Source organism: Magallana gigas, chromosome 5 (genome assembly GCF_963853765.1).
Source record: "Magallana gigas chromosome 5, xbMagGiga1.1, whole genome shotgun sequence".
NCBI lineage: Eukaryota > Metazoa > Mollusca > Bivalvia > Ostreida > Ostreidae > Magallana > Magallana gigas.
Window position 1 is genome coordinate 53407101 of NC_088857.1, and position 18786 is coordinate 53425886.

The 18786-nt window shown below is 31.8% G+C and overlaps 1 protein-coding gene across 1 annotated transcript; it reads left to right on the forward strand.

Annotated features, from left to right (window-relative positions):
* Nucleotides 1-105: 105 nt before the first annotated feature.
* Nucleotides 106-15962, forward strand: LOC105345894 (mucin-3B). The gene is made up of 22 exons (XM_011454247.4): nt 106-184; nt 1084-1148; nt 1947-2120; nt 3442-3666; nt 3818-3865; nt 5826-5897; nt 6402-6470; nt 6550-6591; nt 6725-6808; nt 7610-7690; nt 7994-8068; nt 8232-8276; nt 8562-8639; nt 9937-10017; nt 10200-10253; nt 10336-10407; nt 11961-12041; nt 12157-12198; nt 13042-13365; nt 15260-15432; nt 15530-15652; nt 15816-15962. Exons 2-22 carry the CDS (start codon nt 1097-1099, stop codon nt 15927-15929), a joined length of 2109 nt encoding a protein of 702 aa, XP_011452549.3. The 5' UTR covers nt 106-184; nt 1084-1096; the 3' UTR covers nt 15930-15962.
* The last annotated feature ends 2824 nt before the right edge of the window (nt 15963-18786 follow it).

An 18786-nucleotide genomic window follows, 5' to 3' on the forward strand; every position in this document is an offset into this window, starting at 1 on the left:
TCCCGGTCAACTTTTCAACCTGCTGTATATTCTTAATGAGATTGTCATTTTGAAACGCTGGTCAAGTGTAAGGTTGTCTATATAAACACTGATTCTATACCAAAGTTAACAGAAACCAATTAGGCCCCAATCTTATCTCTTGTCAAGAACCCAGTGGCCTCGGAAATCATACTCAAGATAGCCAGTAAGTCAAAGTACACTTTATAACCAAAGGTGTTTAATAGATTGATTCTTTGTTTCATAAAGAGTACTTGTTTAAATGAAATCTGCCAATAAGCAATATATGGTCTTAAGTTGAGACCGTAGTTTGATTGTACTGAGAATTATTAAGCTGAATAATGGTTTACGAGTGCTCATAACTTTTGTACATGCCATGTATCGAATGCATGCACATGTAAGAACACCTGACCAGAATAGGTTTATAGGTTTTCTTTTGAGGTTTGTTCCATTAGAACTCTAAATTACTTATCAGTTTTTAATGTTTACCATATATTGTTTCCTTATATTCAAGATTGACTTACCTTTATCGTCTTTAATAATAAAGACAAAATGATATATTATCAGGTATTCATGGAGAAAAAAATCAGAGAATATTTACTAAGAGATAGTTGTCTAATTTTCTGACTGTAATACATGTGAATGTAATATTTCTTATTCATTTACCAGGCAGTTTATAATCAGATATATATATTCTACGATCAGATAATTTGAAAATTAAGCAAATACAATTCTAATGCCGATATTTACAAAAACTACGTGTGTCTATAATCATATCTCTATGAATTGTGCATATCCGTTTAAAATTTAAATATCTATACATGTACAACTTCTTATTTTTATGATACTTATTTGCTTATTTCATAAGTACGTTTTACCTTTGTTTTGTTACAAATGACATGAGGTCCTTATTATAAAATCACAAAACTTGAAAGGGAGTAATGCGAAAAAACGTAGCGGTAATAAAGCTTAATTAACGGAAATGATTTATGATATTGTATTCAGATTTACTCATAATATGGTATACGTTGGTTTTTTGCTATTGTTAATATAAAACTAGTAAAACATGACAATGTTTGTTTACAGACAACAGGCAAGCATGAGCGTTAATCTTGCGTATATTGGAGTATTTCTCTCTCTTGTGCTTCAAGGTAAGAAAATGTGGCATACATATGTTCGTGCTATATCTTGAATATAGAGCAAAAATCCACATAACTAATCATTTTAACCTTTATTTTCGAATCAATTTCAAAGCAAAGTATAGGTATATTGTATGTTAAAATTACAAAATCAAGTTGCTTTATACAATAAAAAAAATATGAAAGGCATTAAATAAAAGAGCTTTATAGTTTCAAATAAGAAAGGCAATGTCTTTAACACTTTCTAAAAGATTTGGATAATTGGGTATATTTTTTTACCATAGATTTACCATTTTGCTTCTATCGACAGTTGCCTGGGTAATTTGATATTCTGATTACAAAATCAATGTTATAATCATGTTATTGATATACAAGTTACTGAATAAATTTTATTTACTTAAGGGTAACACATTTACATAGAAAACACAGCATGACTATTAAAATAGGAAAGAAAGGCAATTATTTTTCAACTGTCTTAATAAAGTAAATTCCTAATTAAACGCGAGGAATTAACTTCCGAGTAAAATCGCGAGAAGCATCCCTCGCGGATTTTAAAGTCTTTTTAGTCACTTTTGAACTATAAGAAATCATAACCAAAAAATTGGTGATCGCCATTTTATATTCTCGCGATTTGATACACAAAAGTGGTATCGCGAAATTAAATATTCGCGTAAAATTAGGAATTTACAGTATGTGGATTTTGTCTCTTTTTTAAGTGAAACATATTAATAATTTGTTCATTTTCTTCTTCCTTTTCTTTGTTCTTTATTTAGTTCAACCTAACATTCTTGCTATATCTCTATCCTGTAGGGATAGAATGCTGTGGTCTTCGTGCCTTTGAGGATTCACGGTGTTATTTAGAACTTGTGAATCACCAGTATATAGTCCGGGTTCTTCCAGAGGGTACTCATATTGGTCATCTCCACACCACGTGTTATTTGGCCGCTGGTGCACCACATAACCAACACAGTGTTCATCGTCATGGTAAGGTACACATAGAAAACTTTGATTATGTTGAATTTGGAATGTGTTGTGGTGCCCTTTTTGTAATTTTATGGTTTCTCTATTCTCCGGAACTGCATATCTCTAATAATAATAATACACATATCTTTATTTGAATTATAGCGAATTAATTCACATTCCATCGACATAACAAACAGCGAAATTTGGCACCAGAAATCGTTTTTTGTTTTAAATAGGAACACATTAACTACATGTTTGGGGAATTACGGTGTAAATGAAAGATGCTTACTGAACCATTTTTAACCTGTTTTCACGAGCCAAACTATTGCTTGTATATACGACAGGTATAGTGTATATTGTTTATCAAAATCAAAATCAACAAGATGTGTACTTTTATATGTCCCGTAAAGAAGCAACATACTGAAAATCGAGAATCTAAGGCTCTCTACAAATTTAAGTGTCTTAAGCACAACTCTATAAGCGTTAAAATTAATAGTGCCAAAATAATTTTATATGAAAGTTTGGTGATCAAAACTTGCAGTTTTGCACTTGCAGCATTTGATTTCTCTCGCGTTAAGTCTTGGAACTCTCTTTGGGTTATTACAATCTCTACGTAATAATGTATACCAGCAACAAACACAACAAATAAATTTTTTTCTATCTACTAATTTTTTAATAAAAGTAAGTTTCATGTTACAATTAAGTAAATTTGTGTCTATTAGAATTATGATTTTTTTAGAATGATATATGCAATTTCATTAATTCATTTTTCATTTCAAGAAAAATTCATTTAAAAAAAGATCTCTTACAGCCTGTGTATTTTTTTTTCAATTTATATAATACAGTGTATCAATTGAATGTAGTAGTGTAGATTTATACATGGACCTACAAGCAATGAACATTTAATATTCACCAGATACATTTACCAGCCTACTATATTTGATAATGTACTTCTTTCATGCATTTTGCATGCCTTTTACTCATTGTTATATGAATTATGTATAATTAAGATTTTTTAAAAACTTTTCTCAATTTATTAATTTTAATAAGTTTAAGAAATAGCCTATAGTCAATGCACGTTTTTAAGAGTTGTCTCTCTTGTGGACATAAATGAATGCTCCCCACAGTGTTTTACAGTATCTAAAATTTGGAATTTATATTATAGCTGACATTTTCATTTGAACAGATAAAAGGGATAAACATACTCTCTGATACAATATTGCAATTTACACATAAATCATTTCCTTCTTGGCCTTATATTTTTTAAATTGTATGTTGATAAATCTAAAAAACCGAAACAAGAAGATGTTTAATCTTGAACATGTTTTCATTGTTATTTCAGAGTGTGATAGAGCTATACATGGGGAAATTGTGTACTTATCTTCAAGTGAGATCCATCACACGCAATCATCCATTGGTCAGAGTAAAAGCACTGCTGATACCACAATCACTGCTGCAACCACAACCACTGCTGCTACCACTAGTACTAGTGCTAATGCTAGCACTAACAAGACTCACAGTGACCAACATTATATATGCTCAAAAAAACATAACAGTGGCTACCAAAGTAAATTATATGTTTGTAAACGTTAGATTTTAGTTAAGTTTACGTTAAATACAGTAATTTTTTTAAAAATTTCGAGAAATTGATGTATAAAGATAGAAAAAAATTGCTACCCAACCTGCTTTTCCTAACCATGTAATTTCAAAACTTTCAGATATCTTTAATAATGCGGAAGGCGACAATTGTCTCACATCATATTCAGGTAAAATCACGTTAGTAGATGTAAGGACGTATATTGGCATTTTAGTGTTTTATTTTGACTGTAATATACATAATCGTAAGATTGAATAACGGTTTTATATACAGACCAAAACCTAATTTTTTCTGTTTATATAAATGTGAATGCAATAAAATCGAGTAGTAATTTACTACCACCTGGATTAACTAACACATGAAATCTATAAATAGTTACGTATATTCCTTAACATAAAATAGAAGTAAAGGCAAATATCTCATTTACATCTAAACTACTGCTTAATTGACGGGTTCTCTAATAACCTTCCAAACGTTAATACAAAGCGCACGGAAAACGGCACGTTGCAACAAATCAATGTAGAAGGCATGATTTTAGCAGCACGATTCATGATAAGCATTGATTTAGTTATTAATACGTGTAAAATGTGAATTTAAAAAATACGGGATAGTGTTGTTTAAATCGGATTTTTATATCGTATACATCCACATAGGAAAGCCTGGCTGAGAAATAAAAGCATACTTACATACCATTTAGCGAATATTTGATAATGTTCTCAGACGTTTCGGCATTCTCTTGTTCATTTCTTTACAAATCACACCAGATTAGAGTTTCTTAGATTTCTTGTATTTTGGAAACTGTGCACAATGCTTTGTGGTCAAATTTACACGACATTCAAATTTTAGTCATAACATCGTTCATGATTGTTTAAATCTACACAAAACGTAATTTATGACAAAACTTTTTTCTAGTATTTTTCACTACTTTATAATTTAATTGAAGTTGAAACGCGTTTTCTGATTGGCTGATATTTTTTGTAACTATATAAAGAATGTTACATGCCTATCTCACAGTCAAACTTACGTCAAAACGTATTAATCTGCATGACGTTACGTTTGAATTTTGAACAATTTAATTTCATTTTAAAAGTCTAGTAATGTTTTAATAGTAAAAAAATCAGACAAGAAGCAATAAATTCAATAGCTTCCCAATTATTACTTAAATAAAATGGGCTAGAACAGATTAAAGCAAAATCTGTCCCAAACCACTTTGCATTCGTATATAATGTGCAGCAATTGAATTCATTCCTAAACATGTCTACGTTTATTTGTTAAGATTTGTTATTTCACAGAATTATATGTAATAAGATTCCATTTACTCCCTTAGCGGCTCAATATGCCATATTTTCATTTGCTAATATATTAATGTAAGTCAACGTACAGAAAAGTGAAATTTTTAACAGTTTAAGTGGCAAAAATAATGACTTCACAAAGAGAAATTATACGAGTTTATTGTTTGATTTTTACAAACAAAACAAAAGACTACATGTAAGCTACAGTTCCTATTTCGTGTTAAAAGTTGCAATTTACGACGCAAAAAATTCTGGGGTTACTTTTGAACTGATTTACCTTACTAAATAAGGTCAGGATGTGTTCTGAGCAAATGATTGGTACCTTTAAATTCTTTTACAATTGACTAATAATGCGTTTACTTGCATCAGACTTTCTATTAAACACGCTAACCGACCTCTGAAAATGAATTATGTTAAATTCACGGGCCAATCGAAAATTGTAATTTTACATGACTGTACATGTGATTAAAGTACACAACATATACTTGAGGCTTGTGACGATGTATGAAATAATATTAGAGGCAAGTTACCTGACGATATTTGAAATCGACATATATCTGGTCATTTTTTTTTCGAAGATTAGTTCGTCCAAAACTAACACAATTTTTATTTGCGTCTTTTTGCAACCTTTTGACACTAAAGGAACTTAGGCTCCCATGTCGTCAATCCGATTTCTTTTGGACTGTGATCCACAGACTCTGAGATTGATATTGTTGACTTTCTATAAACGGTTAATGCTTTTTAAGACAACGCAAAGTTTTTAATACAGTTGCTCTTACAGCCCATTTGTATGCTTAAGTTTTGTTTATGTTTTTGTGTTTTGTATGTTCATGACAGTTTTTAACAAACTGGATCATCTCCGCCAACACGACCATCCATGTTTGTCAACACTAGTCACGGAGATGGCGGGTAAGAACCTTAGCACACAACGGCAAAACGGTCTCTTACAGTGAAATATACAAGTATCGATAACCTCATGCATAGCTAATAGTGAAGAAACCTAATGTAGGAGATATTTCCATCTAACTAACACTGACTAACAATTTACAGCGATCCTTTGAACGGAACAGTCATGTAATTTCGCTATATGAAACACAGCTCGTATAACGGTAGATTGACATGAAACAAAAATACATTTTATGTTTAAACTATCATATACTCCTTCGCTAAAAAATCGACCTCAAATCTTTAAGATTGAAAATACTCGTGCTTTATTGCCTATTCAACACTGAGTTTGATTTAATATTAGATTTTCTTGTTTCTTCTTGAATGATAACAAGATAGCTCTCATTTTCTCTCTCTCTCTCTCTCTCTCTCTCTCTCTCTCTCTCTCTCTCTCTCTCTCTCTGATCTTTGGTATCGAGGTATCGTTCTATGATTACGTTAACATTGCCAGTCTCGCTCTTCTTGTAGGTCTGCCATTGTCTGACTGCAGGTGTTCCGGTAGTTTGTCCCATATAACCTACGACTTTTGGGGAAATCGTGAGTTGCGTAACATACCTATTATGATGATTTTATTTCCTTTCATTGATGATATGATCATATATGGTTTATATTGCAGCAATCAATTTCCATCAATGTTTATCCAACCCTGTTTACAAAGGTTAGATCTCAATAACAACAACTGTTTTTTTTTTTTTTTTGGTTTTTTTTTTGGGGGGGGGGGTGTTTTTGATTTATTCTTGTGTTCCTCTAATTCTGTTTTAACTGAATACCATCAAATCTTTCCTCTATAGAAGTTATCACCAGATATCTATCGCATGTGCCTTACAACGTTGGTGTGTTTGAACCTTCGGCGGAATGCCACACTCGAAATCAAAGTAAGATTCAAATATTTAAAGACGTACTAAAGACAAAGAAAGGAATTTGAATATTTAGAAAAAAAAATTTAGGTATGCAATAAAAATATATTTCAACAAAGATTAGCTTCTTAAACGTACCTAAGAGGATTTTGACGATAAAGTCATGTGACTGGACATTTTGATCGGGATTTTTAAAAAATCCGTTAAAATTATGAATATTTTATCTTGGGATATGACAAACATCTAATTGAAATTCCAATTAATTGCCTTACTTTTAAAAGATATTACTATACAAAATTTATGATAACCGCTAAAAATCGCATCGTTCTGAGATAAAAACTGGACAACAGGTCAGAGATGAATGTTGAATGGTGCAAATTTAGGACTGTTTTAGCCAGTCAAAATAGTCTTCGAGCAGATACTCTGCGCCATGGTTATTTTATAGCAGGAATTTGCAACCACATGTTATTTATTTTGAATCCGACATGTTTTGATGTTACACAAAGAAAGTACAAATTCGCACATTTTGATATGGTTATCGCCACTTTCTTTTAATTTAACATCAATTGGATAATTGGAATTAAAGAAATAAACATTAAAAGGATTAGAAATATCCTTTTTCAAAGAACCAACCTAGCAATTATGAAATTTTTATAAAGAAAGTAAAAAATGAAAGTTAACAGAAGATAGTTGAGGGAGGAATATCACAAGTGTTTTATTTATGTTAGGATTAACATCCTGAATCTTTTTAAAGTCATGTAACGTCATTGTCATGTTACTTTAATCTTTTCTAATTACATGGTTACTTTATTTCGTTAGTTTGGAAAGATCTTCTGCGATTGCAAAACTATGATACCCAAGACGCCTCTTGTTTCGATGAATTTATTCAGCATATGGGAGGTAAGAACATCTTTTGGAAATTATTGACATGTGTAAAGATTACACATGTTCCATTTTTCACTTAATGAGGCTGGATGTTCAATACTTTAACCATCAAATCTACTACATTTTTAAAGTATTTTTGATAAGCTTAAATAACAAATCCACATGTACAACATCCTAATTTGGGGTTTTGTCATCCATTTCGTTATAGAGATCTTTTTCTAACGGCGATCAGTACAGTCTAAAACTGAATATGACCTTCACACCCGGTTAATCAAAAAGACGTTTTAAAACTTTATGGATAATTTCTGTTTTCTGTAGAGGCCTACAGGTTGCACTCTCACCCCCCATGCAGTTCATGTAACACAGTTGATACTCACATCAGTACAGGCAGTAGTAAGTATACTTTTCGCATAGTCAACATTTTTATCTATCATGATGATAATAATGAATTATAATGTTGTTGGCTTCAAAATCAGGCTGTTATTTGAGGTTATCCGATGAAATGTTATGTTTATAAGAAGAAAGAATTCATTTATTCGGGGGTTTTTTTTCTTAGAATACGATGCCTATAAAAACGGAGACTGTTTAAGTGAGCATACAGGTATGTTAACTGTGTGTAAAAATATACTTTATTAAATTGATATTCTTTCTTAAGTTATCTTGATTTTTGAAATGAAAATTTGTAACACAAGGAAATCAAATCAATAAACCATAGAAATAAATTTCTGCTTGCAAACATTTTGTAATTCACTATGCACAAGAACGTACACTAGTGTTTGACTTGTTGAGCTTATATCTTGTCACATATGGTAAAATTAATAGTTGATTCACAATTTGTTTTTAGAGTTTATTAGATATGTCCTTTATAGCGTTATGTTTTTTTAAGTATGGTCCTTTCTGTCCAATGAACATTCAAGTGACTATAATGGACAGTCCAGAGAACAAGTAATCAAGCATATGGCAGGTATGTTTGTTTAATGCAAGAAAAGTAAGACATGATTACATGGAAGACTTTAATGGATTATTCTTTAGCAAAGTGCGACAGATTGAAGATGCTGTATCTTAACTCAAGTTTGAAATGCCTTATGTGGGTAATGAAGGTGGCAATCGTTGCGAACTTATTACAAAAAAACCTGCTAACACGCGTTATTCATTTTGTCTGTAATGTTGCCAACTTAATATCTCGATTGAACCTCCAAAAAAGCATTTTGTTGTTTAAATAAATTCCTTAATTATACAAACATTGAAATATCATCAACTAGAAAGTAAGCATCTGGATATGTTTTTTCTGCAGTAACATTGTAAAATATATTGTGTTGGATATATATAAATAACATTTTTTCTTAATATTTGTTTATTAGCCAATGAAAGTTAATTAATCTCCATAATATGAATTATTTTTTTTTTGGGGGGGGTGCATACTATGTGTACCAAATAAGAGATCCTAGATAGACAGATTTTGTTTCATAAACATTCACAAGGTGAAAGAATTAAGAAAAAAATGGTTGTTACGAAGCCATGTTGTTTATGTTTTATTTGGTAAATGCAAATCTCACGACATGTACTTATATGTAAATTGTTGAGCTAATGAGAAAGCATTTGATCTAAAGACAATGAATAAGTTATAAAAAGAATCCCTTTGATTCTCTTTTTTTATACATGAGTATCCTTATGGAGCTATAAAAGGTAAAAACAATTGTATTTTGAATTCAAAGTATCAAGTTTTTCGATCAAATTCCAACATATTCAATAAAATTGCGTCAATATCGACGATATCAGGTCACTTTAAAAAATTCATTGCGTTGAAAAAAGCCCCAAATACTAGAGCACTAGAGGCACTATCGAAAAAAATATGGCGGTTAAATATTTCTATAAATTCAAGTCATTTTAATATGATGATTATTAAGTTTTATTTCAAAATTAATTTGCAAAGGTTTTCTCCGTTTTTCATTATATTTACAATGAATACACCGCGGATGCGAACGGTCGGCAGGGCTTGCTTTCTCTTCCTAGGCACCTGATCCCACCTCTATTTTTAGAGGTCCGTGTTGTTCTGCTTTGAATTTATATTTTGCTTTATGGATTTTTGAGATGGTTGAAAGTTTGTCATTGCCATTTTTAATCTAGCTGTTAGGATGTATGAATATCTAGTTGTAGATTTAGCAATATTCAATGCCGAATTGCAATGTTAATAATACACAATACATCCTGATTTTGATAATAATTTATCGTTATGTCTATACGAGTACATCATTTTTTAGCAATTAATCCTATTGGTACTGACGATAAATGCGTGTGTTCCAAAGCTTTCGATCTTCACTATCCACAACTGACTCTTGATGGTAAAGACTCCTATTCATTATCGTCAATTGTCTTTTTTCGGAAGAAAAATTACTTAATGTAGAGTAAGTAACCGTAAGTTACTATAATAGTAAAACCAATTCAACATACATAAGCGCATGTTCTAACTAGCTACTGCACCTATATGTGGTACATAATACCTCTTTTATTTTATCTCTTTTAGAATTCCATTGGTCCCCTGTTTGCAGTACTTCACTTCATAGTTATCCCTATCAGAGTAAGATCAGATTAATGGCACGCGCTTTGGGTTCTTCATTCTGTTTTCCACTCGCAATTTGTTTTAATAATTGAATTTTCAGATGCCATAACTCATTTTCTTAGTGTGCAATATTCTTCTTCCACCAAACAGACGTGTCATTCCCATGCTGCTGGTAAGTGAAAAAGTCTGATTCTCAAATGTTTAACGTAGATTACGAGGGTTGTTAGATAAGTTCGCGGACAAAGTGATTTTCGTCAAAATTACTGTGTATTTTGTAGGATGACGTGTGTTTTTTTAAACGACTACCAATTGAAAATAAGTATGCTAAAAATCAAATGACTTTGAAGTTGTTTTCAAAAGATAGAGCGATTTTTATTTCGCATGAATTGGATTTTCTGAGCACAATTTCATATATTTCCACGACGTCAGGTGACGTCAAAATACTTAGAGGCAATTTAAACTAAAGTAAACATCTTTTAGTTCACACACTTTTTATGGTGCAATAAAAATAAACAAATCTTTACATATTATTTTAAGAAAGTACGTCAAGATTCAATATGAAAAGTTTCGCTGGTATCATGGGAATAGTCCGCTCACAATCGAACTTGTCCGCAAACTTTTCCAACAACCCTCGTAAGTGTTGTTTTGATTCAAGTAATCATTGCTATTTGAATGTTAGAAATGTTGTTTTTTTAATCTATATTAAGTAATTATTTTTCGATAACCGTCAATCCGATTTGTTTTGTCAAAATGCGTAAGGTTGATTTTATAGTTAAGGCAATAATTTGAAATCTACATTTGTAAGTAAACACTTATTCGTAAATTTTTAAGATTACTGAAACATGACATGTGCATGATTTGGTGATAACGAACAGTACCCAAAATAAAAAGTCCGAAGGAAATATACAAAGCAAGAGCAGATCAAACAAGGAGCTCTAAACAATTAGAGGTAATTATGATGCCATTGCGGAATGAGCAACCTCTGCTGATTGGTCACATTCCGCGTGAGCTCTTTGTCGAAATCAGGAAAAACGGTAAAATCCGTTGACAATTTGACAATTAGGTGAAATAACACGCCTAAAAAAGTCTTTCAAATTATGAAAGATATAATGATAAACAACTGTACATATGTCATATAAACGAAGAATTTGCAGTTTGGGAATAGGATATGAATATCTATAAAAAAAAATTCAATTCATTAAGTCAGTAACAACAAACCCCTGTGCTATTAGAACTCGAGAAGTATTGATCATAAGCCCGACATTGTATCCACTCGGCTAAGAAGTGGAAAATTGTATTCACTGATAATATCGTCGTATTCACCATAGAACTTACGATGACTTCAATCGAGACTGTTGGTAGTCTGTTTTATTACCTTGTTTATCAGTGGCTTGCCTGAAACGTACTTCTAGAATTTTAAGTTTTGATATCAAATAATATCCTTATTATGTACATTTAGCTGTTTTGATCCGTTTAATGTCATGGATCTCATGGATCTGCTGGATAATTGAAGTAAAGCAATTGGTGTTTGTCACTCTATTTAACTACAATAACAAGCAAAAAGTTGTAGTTTAATGTGGTGAAAAATTGTGTTGTCTGCTATTGTTAAGTAATAAAAAATCTTAACGATGATAAAGCTGGCAATATTTAGTCTTCACGAGAATTAAAGATGTTTGCATATTTATTTGTAAAATATTGATTTTTTGTACCTCTTTACTTTTTCAGTTTGGCAGGAGCTCAATCGCATTGTGAAACATAACCATGATCCCATACACTGTGTTGAAACTCTCATCCATATCATGCGCGGTAAATCTATGTAAATGATTTCTAAAATTATAAGAACTACTGCATACATGTTTTTAATAATTTGATTATGGTATTGCGTTTATGAATGTTTAGATGTTTTATATTTCTGATTCAGATGCCGTAAACACACAGGGAGACCCCTGTCAATGTCATTCTGGTAATTCTGATTCTTGCTTTATATTGCCCTGAACCTTTTTCATAGATTGACAGTAATCGTTTTGCTGTGCTTTTAGTAAGGATATATATTCCATATACTGAGAGCAGATAGCTACAAAAAAGGAGATATCTGATTTTAAATGGAATAGCGTTTAATCTTACCTCTGTAGATTTTTAATTCAAATTAAGTAACTTAATTAATATTTCCCAAACAATATCGTACATAAATTATTGAAAAACTGAGGAAAGAAAAAAAAAACAAATTCTTTAATATAATTAAGATTCTAAAATCCTCTAATCACGAGTCTTGTTAAAAGCAAATGTCTTTATTACGAAAGATAACGACAATGATGCGTATTTTATTACAGAAAAAAAATGAAAAAGGTGTGGTTAAATAAACTCTTACTGCTATTCAAAACTAGTGTTTATGGACTTTAAAACGCAGCAATTTAGAATGCCTTCTGTAAATTTTTTTAATGTATTTCTTCAGAGTTTTATGTCCCTTTTTGGTATTACTTCTTCAGTGATATTGATTAAGACGCCCGTTTAATTAACCTCTGATTTAACTTTTTAAAAGAGCAAGGTTAACTTAAAGTACGAGTACATATAACGTTAAAATGCTCCTGTAACACGTCTTCGATTATCGTCTCAAAAAGTTTGTTGCTTTAACATGTGATATTTCATAATAAGGTAAATCCCTTATGAATGGCTAAATGCTTTAATGCTTTTGAATAAACAAAATTTTTAAAAGATTTCAATGTGGAAGCAACAAATTTTTTGACGCATCGAAATTTGCTTTTGTTTTGAAAAAAAAGCTTCTGGTAAAATTCAATGTTTTAATTAGTTGCATCAACACCACAAACAACACAAACAACAAGTAGTAAACCAACAACAACCAAACCACCACCAACATCAACAACTCAGACAACAATAACAACTGCACCAACAGGAACAACAACACAAACAACTACAACAACAACAACACAAACAACAAGTAAACCAACAACAGCCAAACCACCACCAACATCGACAACTCAGACAATAACAACTGCACCAACAGCAACAACAACAACCGCATCAACAGCAATAACAACAACAACACAAACCACAAGAACAACAACCATAGCGACTACAACTAGACCATCACATTCTACCACTCAATCGATAGGTGAGTTGGTTGTGCTCTGAGTATTGATGTTAAACTTTATCATAGCTGCACTTATGTAGCACTCACCAGATTTCCTCCAAAGAGCTACAATTCCATTTCATCTTCGTAATTGTGCAAAATAGTTTTTCTCTTAAGGATTACGTTTACTCAGGGGCAAAAAAAAATCCACTAATAGGAACGAAAAACTTCTTATTGTTCATTGCAGCCCCACTATTGTGGTGCTATTTTTCACTTTCAAATAACTAGGTCAATGACCTACTTTTTCTGCTAATGACCTCTAAATGTTTTTTGAAAAAATTGTCAAAATTTGTCAAAATTATCCACCTTTTCAAGGTTTTCTTTCTTTTATAATTATTAAAAATGATAAAACAATTTGTAGGTTGGGAAATGATAAAATACGAATAGCTTTACTAATTTCATATTTGAATGAATCGTTTTAAGCTCATATTTTAAGTTTAATTTAGTCCGAATTTCCTCTATCAATTTTCAAAATTGCACCTATTTTTGATCGAGTTTTACAAAAAATGACTAATAGGAGCTCCAAACCATTGATTGCCTGAAACTGTTTTTATTGTCTGTATTATTTTGTCATTAACATTATATAAGGTCAATGATCAAAATTTCGAGATATTTTATCTTGAATCGATTTTATGTATTTTAAAGATTTTTCCAATCGCCTGCCAGCCAGTGATATAAATTTATAGACGAGTAAATACATCCTTAAAATATGTTAAACATGAAAAAATACATAAAAACTTAACTTTTGCAATTACAACGCAACAGAACGTTTTTAAGAGAAAATAATAAAATAAAAAATTTAGTCCGAATTTCCTCTGTTTCAATTTTAATCTACCTTTGTCGGAGCATATCTTCCTCAAAAAAACAAATCATGGATATCAATATCGATATTTGCTAATAACGTTGTTATTTTGTGTGTTTTAAACAACCTTGGACTTCAGATATTGAACTTTGTAAAAATATTTTTTTTAAATTTCAAACTCTGAGTAAACGTAATCCTTAATCCGGCTGATTTCGGTCTAAAATGATAACATGCTTTTTCATTAATGATGAACAAACTAATCATTCATGTATCAAAACCAGACATAATACGTCAAGGTGTTTACTCGTCGTCTTTTAGCAGTCATAACAGTTCTCGCTTGATTTTATTAAGAAATGAACCTGGGTTGGGGCAACTTATGCTTTATAATCCGCGAAGCGGATAAAAAAAAACCCCGTAAATTGCTCCAACCAAGGTCATAGGAGTATAACTTGGGTAGACATTGAGTTCATTTCTTATAATTTAATTTTCTGTAATTTGCTGTTCGTTTTACTTTTTAAAATGATATTTATCTGTTCAAAATTCAAACGTAACGTCAAGCTGATTAGTACGTTTTTTCACGTTGGTGCATTGTGACGTGTCTTGTGACATGCAAACCAGGTGATACAAATTTTACTAAATTTTTCTATCCAATTAAATGCTGCGTTTCAACCAGAATTAATTAAAAAATACATGATAACGTAAATATCAGTAGAATTAAGCGGTTCTATCTACTGAAAAAAAAGTATATAATGGGAAATTCATACTTGTATCTACAGCATTATTTATGTTAAAATGTGGAAATTCCCATAATCAGTTTACGATCCGCTTCAGAATTCTCATTGGCTGTGCGAAAAAAAAAACAAGAAAAGTCCGTATCATAACTTACAGTTCTATAGTTGACATACATGAATTTTAGCCTAAAAATGTACTTTTTGATTAGGTTAAATGGTCTAATACTACAATTCTGAGTTCTGAAAAGAAATGCGGCTATTGTTGGGAATTATATAGAAAAGGCAAAAATCTACACTGTTCCTGCTGATTCCAGTATCTTTCGTAAAATATTTCTGTTTACAGTTCAAACTACAGGTTGTTCCAAAATTCAAACAATAGAAGAACTTGCCAAATATCAAGAAATATACCCAGAGTTTAATAGCATCTGTTCAAATCAAGCCCTTGTGTCGGATTTAATTGTTCGGATGCTGTGTCCCTCCGTTCCTCTTGCACAGAATTGGAAACCAGGCGTAAAGGCAAGGACTTTGAAAAAAAATTGAAGAGCTCTATGAATTATTCTTATAAACAGGATATGTTCCACATTAAATACGATGTTCATCACGTTAAATACAGGTGACTGAATCGTGTGGGATTTTGAAGAACTACATTCCGGTGGCAACATTCAATGCACTTTCTAAGTACCCATCAGACGGGCAGGCTGGAGTGTTTCTTGGATGTACTAATTCCACCATAAAAGTATGTACTATACCTGAGAAAAAAGTACTTGTTGTGTTGATGCTTTAATAAATAGGTAGATTGATTATTTTGCAATTTATCAAAATTCTTAGTTTTTTTTCTTTTAAAGTATAGATACAAATGATGATACATAAGCTTCACATTCAAATTTATTGAATTTCAGATTGCAACACAAGAGTGTGGTGGACGGTTTAGTATACTTGAAATTCCACGCCAACCCACTCAGGGGGAAAGTTTTACCCACAGTGCTTCAAATTACCACGTCGTTATGTACTGAGTAAATAAAATAAATATTTAATTTTTTATTAACGGGGATGATGTCGTAAATGAAAGGCAAAAATTAGTTCCTATTACCTTGGCATCTAGAAGGGTCAAGGCTTCGCAGTACTGTAATGGTTTACTATGAAAAAATCAACAGATTCAAACGTTCATAAAACGATACACCTATTATCACAAAATATTTAAAGTCATTTTATTATGACAAAAATTTGGTATTAAATATGAAACAACATAGTAAATACTAGTAATGTCAATCATCCAAAAACATCTTAGATATAAAGATGGGGACCTTTGATGTTCATTTATTTTATTTGTGGCCTATGTCATATGCAATTTTTTGGAAATATGAGGTCCCAAACAGAAATGATAATTTTTCTCAAATAAATTTAGCGTGGAAATTAATTATTTAAAGAAATCAAATAAGTATTTATGGTTTGAACCATTGTTAAGTTATGACTTGAGAGACATCGGCAGCAGAATTAAGAATGTGAACTAAACTGGTTATAATGTAGCTGGGTTTTTTTATTATAGTTTCTTAAGTAGTTTAGTAGTAGTGCTAGATTTTGCTTTCTTTCTTTTTACCCATGTAATTTATTTCTTTTAACCCTGAAGAAATTTTCAGTAGACGGTAACACAATACTCCATTTCTCTCGAATTTAATCCAAAGGGCTTTCGCCTGATCGGCTCTTCATTTGTGTGTATATATATATATATATATATATATATATATATATATATATATATATATATATATATATATATATATATATATATATGAATGATACCGTAGTAAATGAAGAAAGAAACTGTAGCTGTGTCCTATTAGCAGATAGTATCTGAGTAATTGGATATCGCTAAGTCATACCGATCATCGACAAAAATTTTCATAGCCGATAACTTGTCATTATGATAAATTAAACAGGAGGCCCATGGGCCACATCGCTTGCCTAAGCAACAATAGGTATGATAAAATCAGCTTAACGGAGTCATAATGCAAACTATCTGGACAATGTAGTATAATACGGGTAGGTCCTGTTTAAATAAAAGTTCATTTTTTCACCCTGGATATTCTTATGTTTATAATCAAGTGATAGCACCTGTTGAGCATTGCAGTTCTCAAATAGATTCTAAACAATTGTTTATATATCAAATTCTGATCCCCTTGTGAGGCCCAATAATAGTCCAGGGGCCAAAGTTTAAACCATTTTAAAGAATTAGGAATATGGCAAAATGCTTGCATATAAGTAAAACCATATATTATAACATTTCAGTTTTTGTGAGCAATTAAAATTAAATCCCCAATGGGGACCCACCCTCCTCCTCAAGATTTTGATTTGAAAGAATTTGAATCAACAATATCTGAGGTTACTTTCAGTAAAGTTAAAACTTTCCTAGGCAAAATGTTTATAGAAAATAAGATATTTTAAAAATTATTCTATTTATAATGCTATGAAAATGCCCCCCCCCCCCACCCCGCCCACGTTGGGATTCTATCTTACCCCTGGGGATCATGATTTGAACAAACCTGAATCTACCTTACCTCTAGGGGCCATGATTTTTACGACTTTAAATATACATTACAAGAGGATACTTTCACTCAAGTTTCAGTTTTCCTGGATGGTTACTTTCTTAGAAGATTTTATAAAATTTACACTATATATTCCTATGTAAAAGTTTTACCCCCCCCCCCCATTGTGGCCCCACTCTACCCCCGGGGATCATGATTTTCACAACTTTGTAAAAAGTTTCAGTCTCCTGGCTGATTAGTTTCCGAGAAGAAGATTTTTAAAGATTTCCTCTATTCATTCCTAAGTAAAACTTTAACCTCCAGTGTGGCCCCAGCTTACCCCTGAGGACCATTATTTATACAAACTTGAATCTACACTATCTGAGGATGCTTCCAAACAAGTTTCATCTTTCCTTGCCGAATGAAAATCTGCAACCGCACGGGAAATGGTAACAACATGGCTGCTAATGGTATTCGACCCCCACCCCCCCCCCCCACCCCCCCACCCCATTGTTGCCTACCTCTAGGGGCCATGATTTTTACGACTTTAAATATACATTACAAGAGGATACTTCCACACAAGTTTCAGCTTTCCTGGATGATCAGTTTCTTAGAACAATTTTAAAAAATTTACTCTATATTTTCCTATGGAAAACTTCGACCCCCACTGTGATCAAAACTTACTCCCAGGGACCATGGTTTGAACATGCTTGAATCTACTATATCAGAGGATGCTTCCACACAAGTTTCAGCTTATCTGGTCAAATAGTTTTTGAGAAGAAGATTTTTGAAAAATATCAACAGATATTTAATAAATCTTAAATATCTCCCTTTGAAGAAAGCATGGCCCTTTATTTTAACAAACTTGAATTCCCTTTACCAAATATTGCTTTGTGCCAAGTTTGGTTGAATTTGCCCCATTGGTTCTGGAGAAGAAATCGAAAATGTAAACAGTTTACAAACAGACGGACGGACGGACGCCGGACAAAAATGTGATCAGAAAAGCTTACTTGAGCTTTTAGCTCAGGTGAGCCAAGAAGTAAAAAAAAAATTAAAACATTTCATTTTTAGCTCGCCTGAGCTGAAAGCTTAAGTGAGCTATTCTGATCACATTTTGTCCGTCGTCCGTCGTCCGTCTGTCCGTCTGTAAACTTCTCTAAAACCAGTTTAATAAAGTAGTAAAATACAATTCATTCTATCGGTAATTCGGTATAATCTGATGCGTATTTATGGATTAATGCAATGTGTTTTGTTGAGATGCTCAGCATTTTCTTGAGTTTATTCAGTTTAAATTGAGTTTAATATCGCAGACGGAAATATATAGGTATATGCATGTATATGATTCATT

Excerpts from the sequence above, each read along its gene's own strand:
- LOC105345894 (XM_011454247.4), top strand. The coding sequence starts at position 1,097 with ATGAGCGTTAATCTTGCGTATATTGGAGTATTTCTCTCTCTTGTGCTT. Across the intron at positions 7,691-7,993 it reads ATTTATTCAGCATATGGGAG|AGGCCTACAGGTTGCACTCT; the intron begins GTAAGAACATCT and ends TGTTTTCTGTAG. Across the intron at positions 12,199-13,041 it reads CCCCTGTCAATGTCATTCTG|TTGCATCAACACCACAAACA; the intron begins GTAATTCTGATT and ends TGTTTTAATTAG.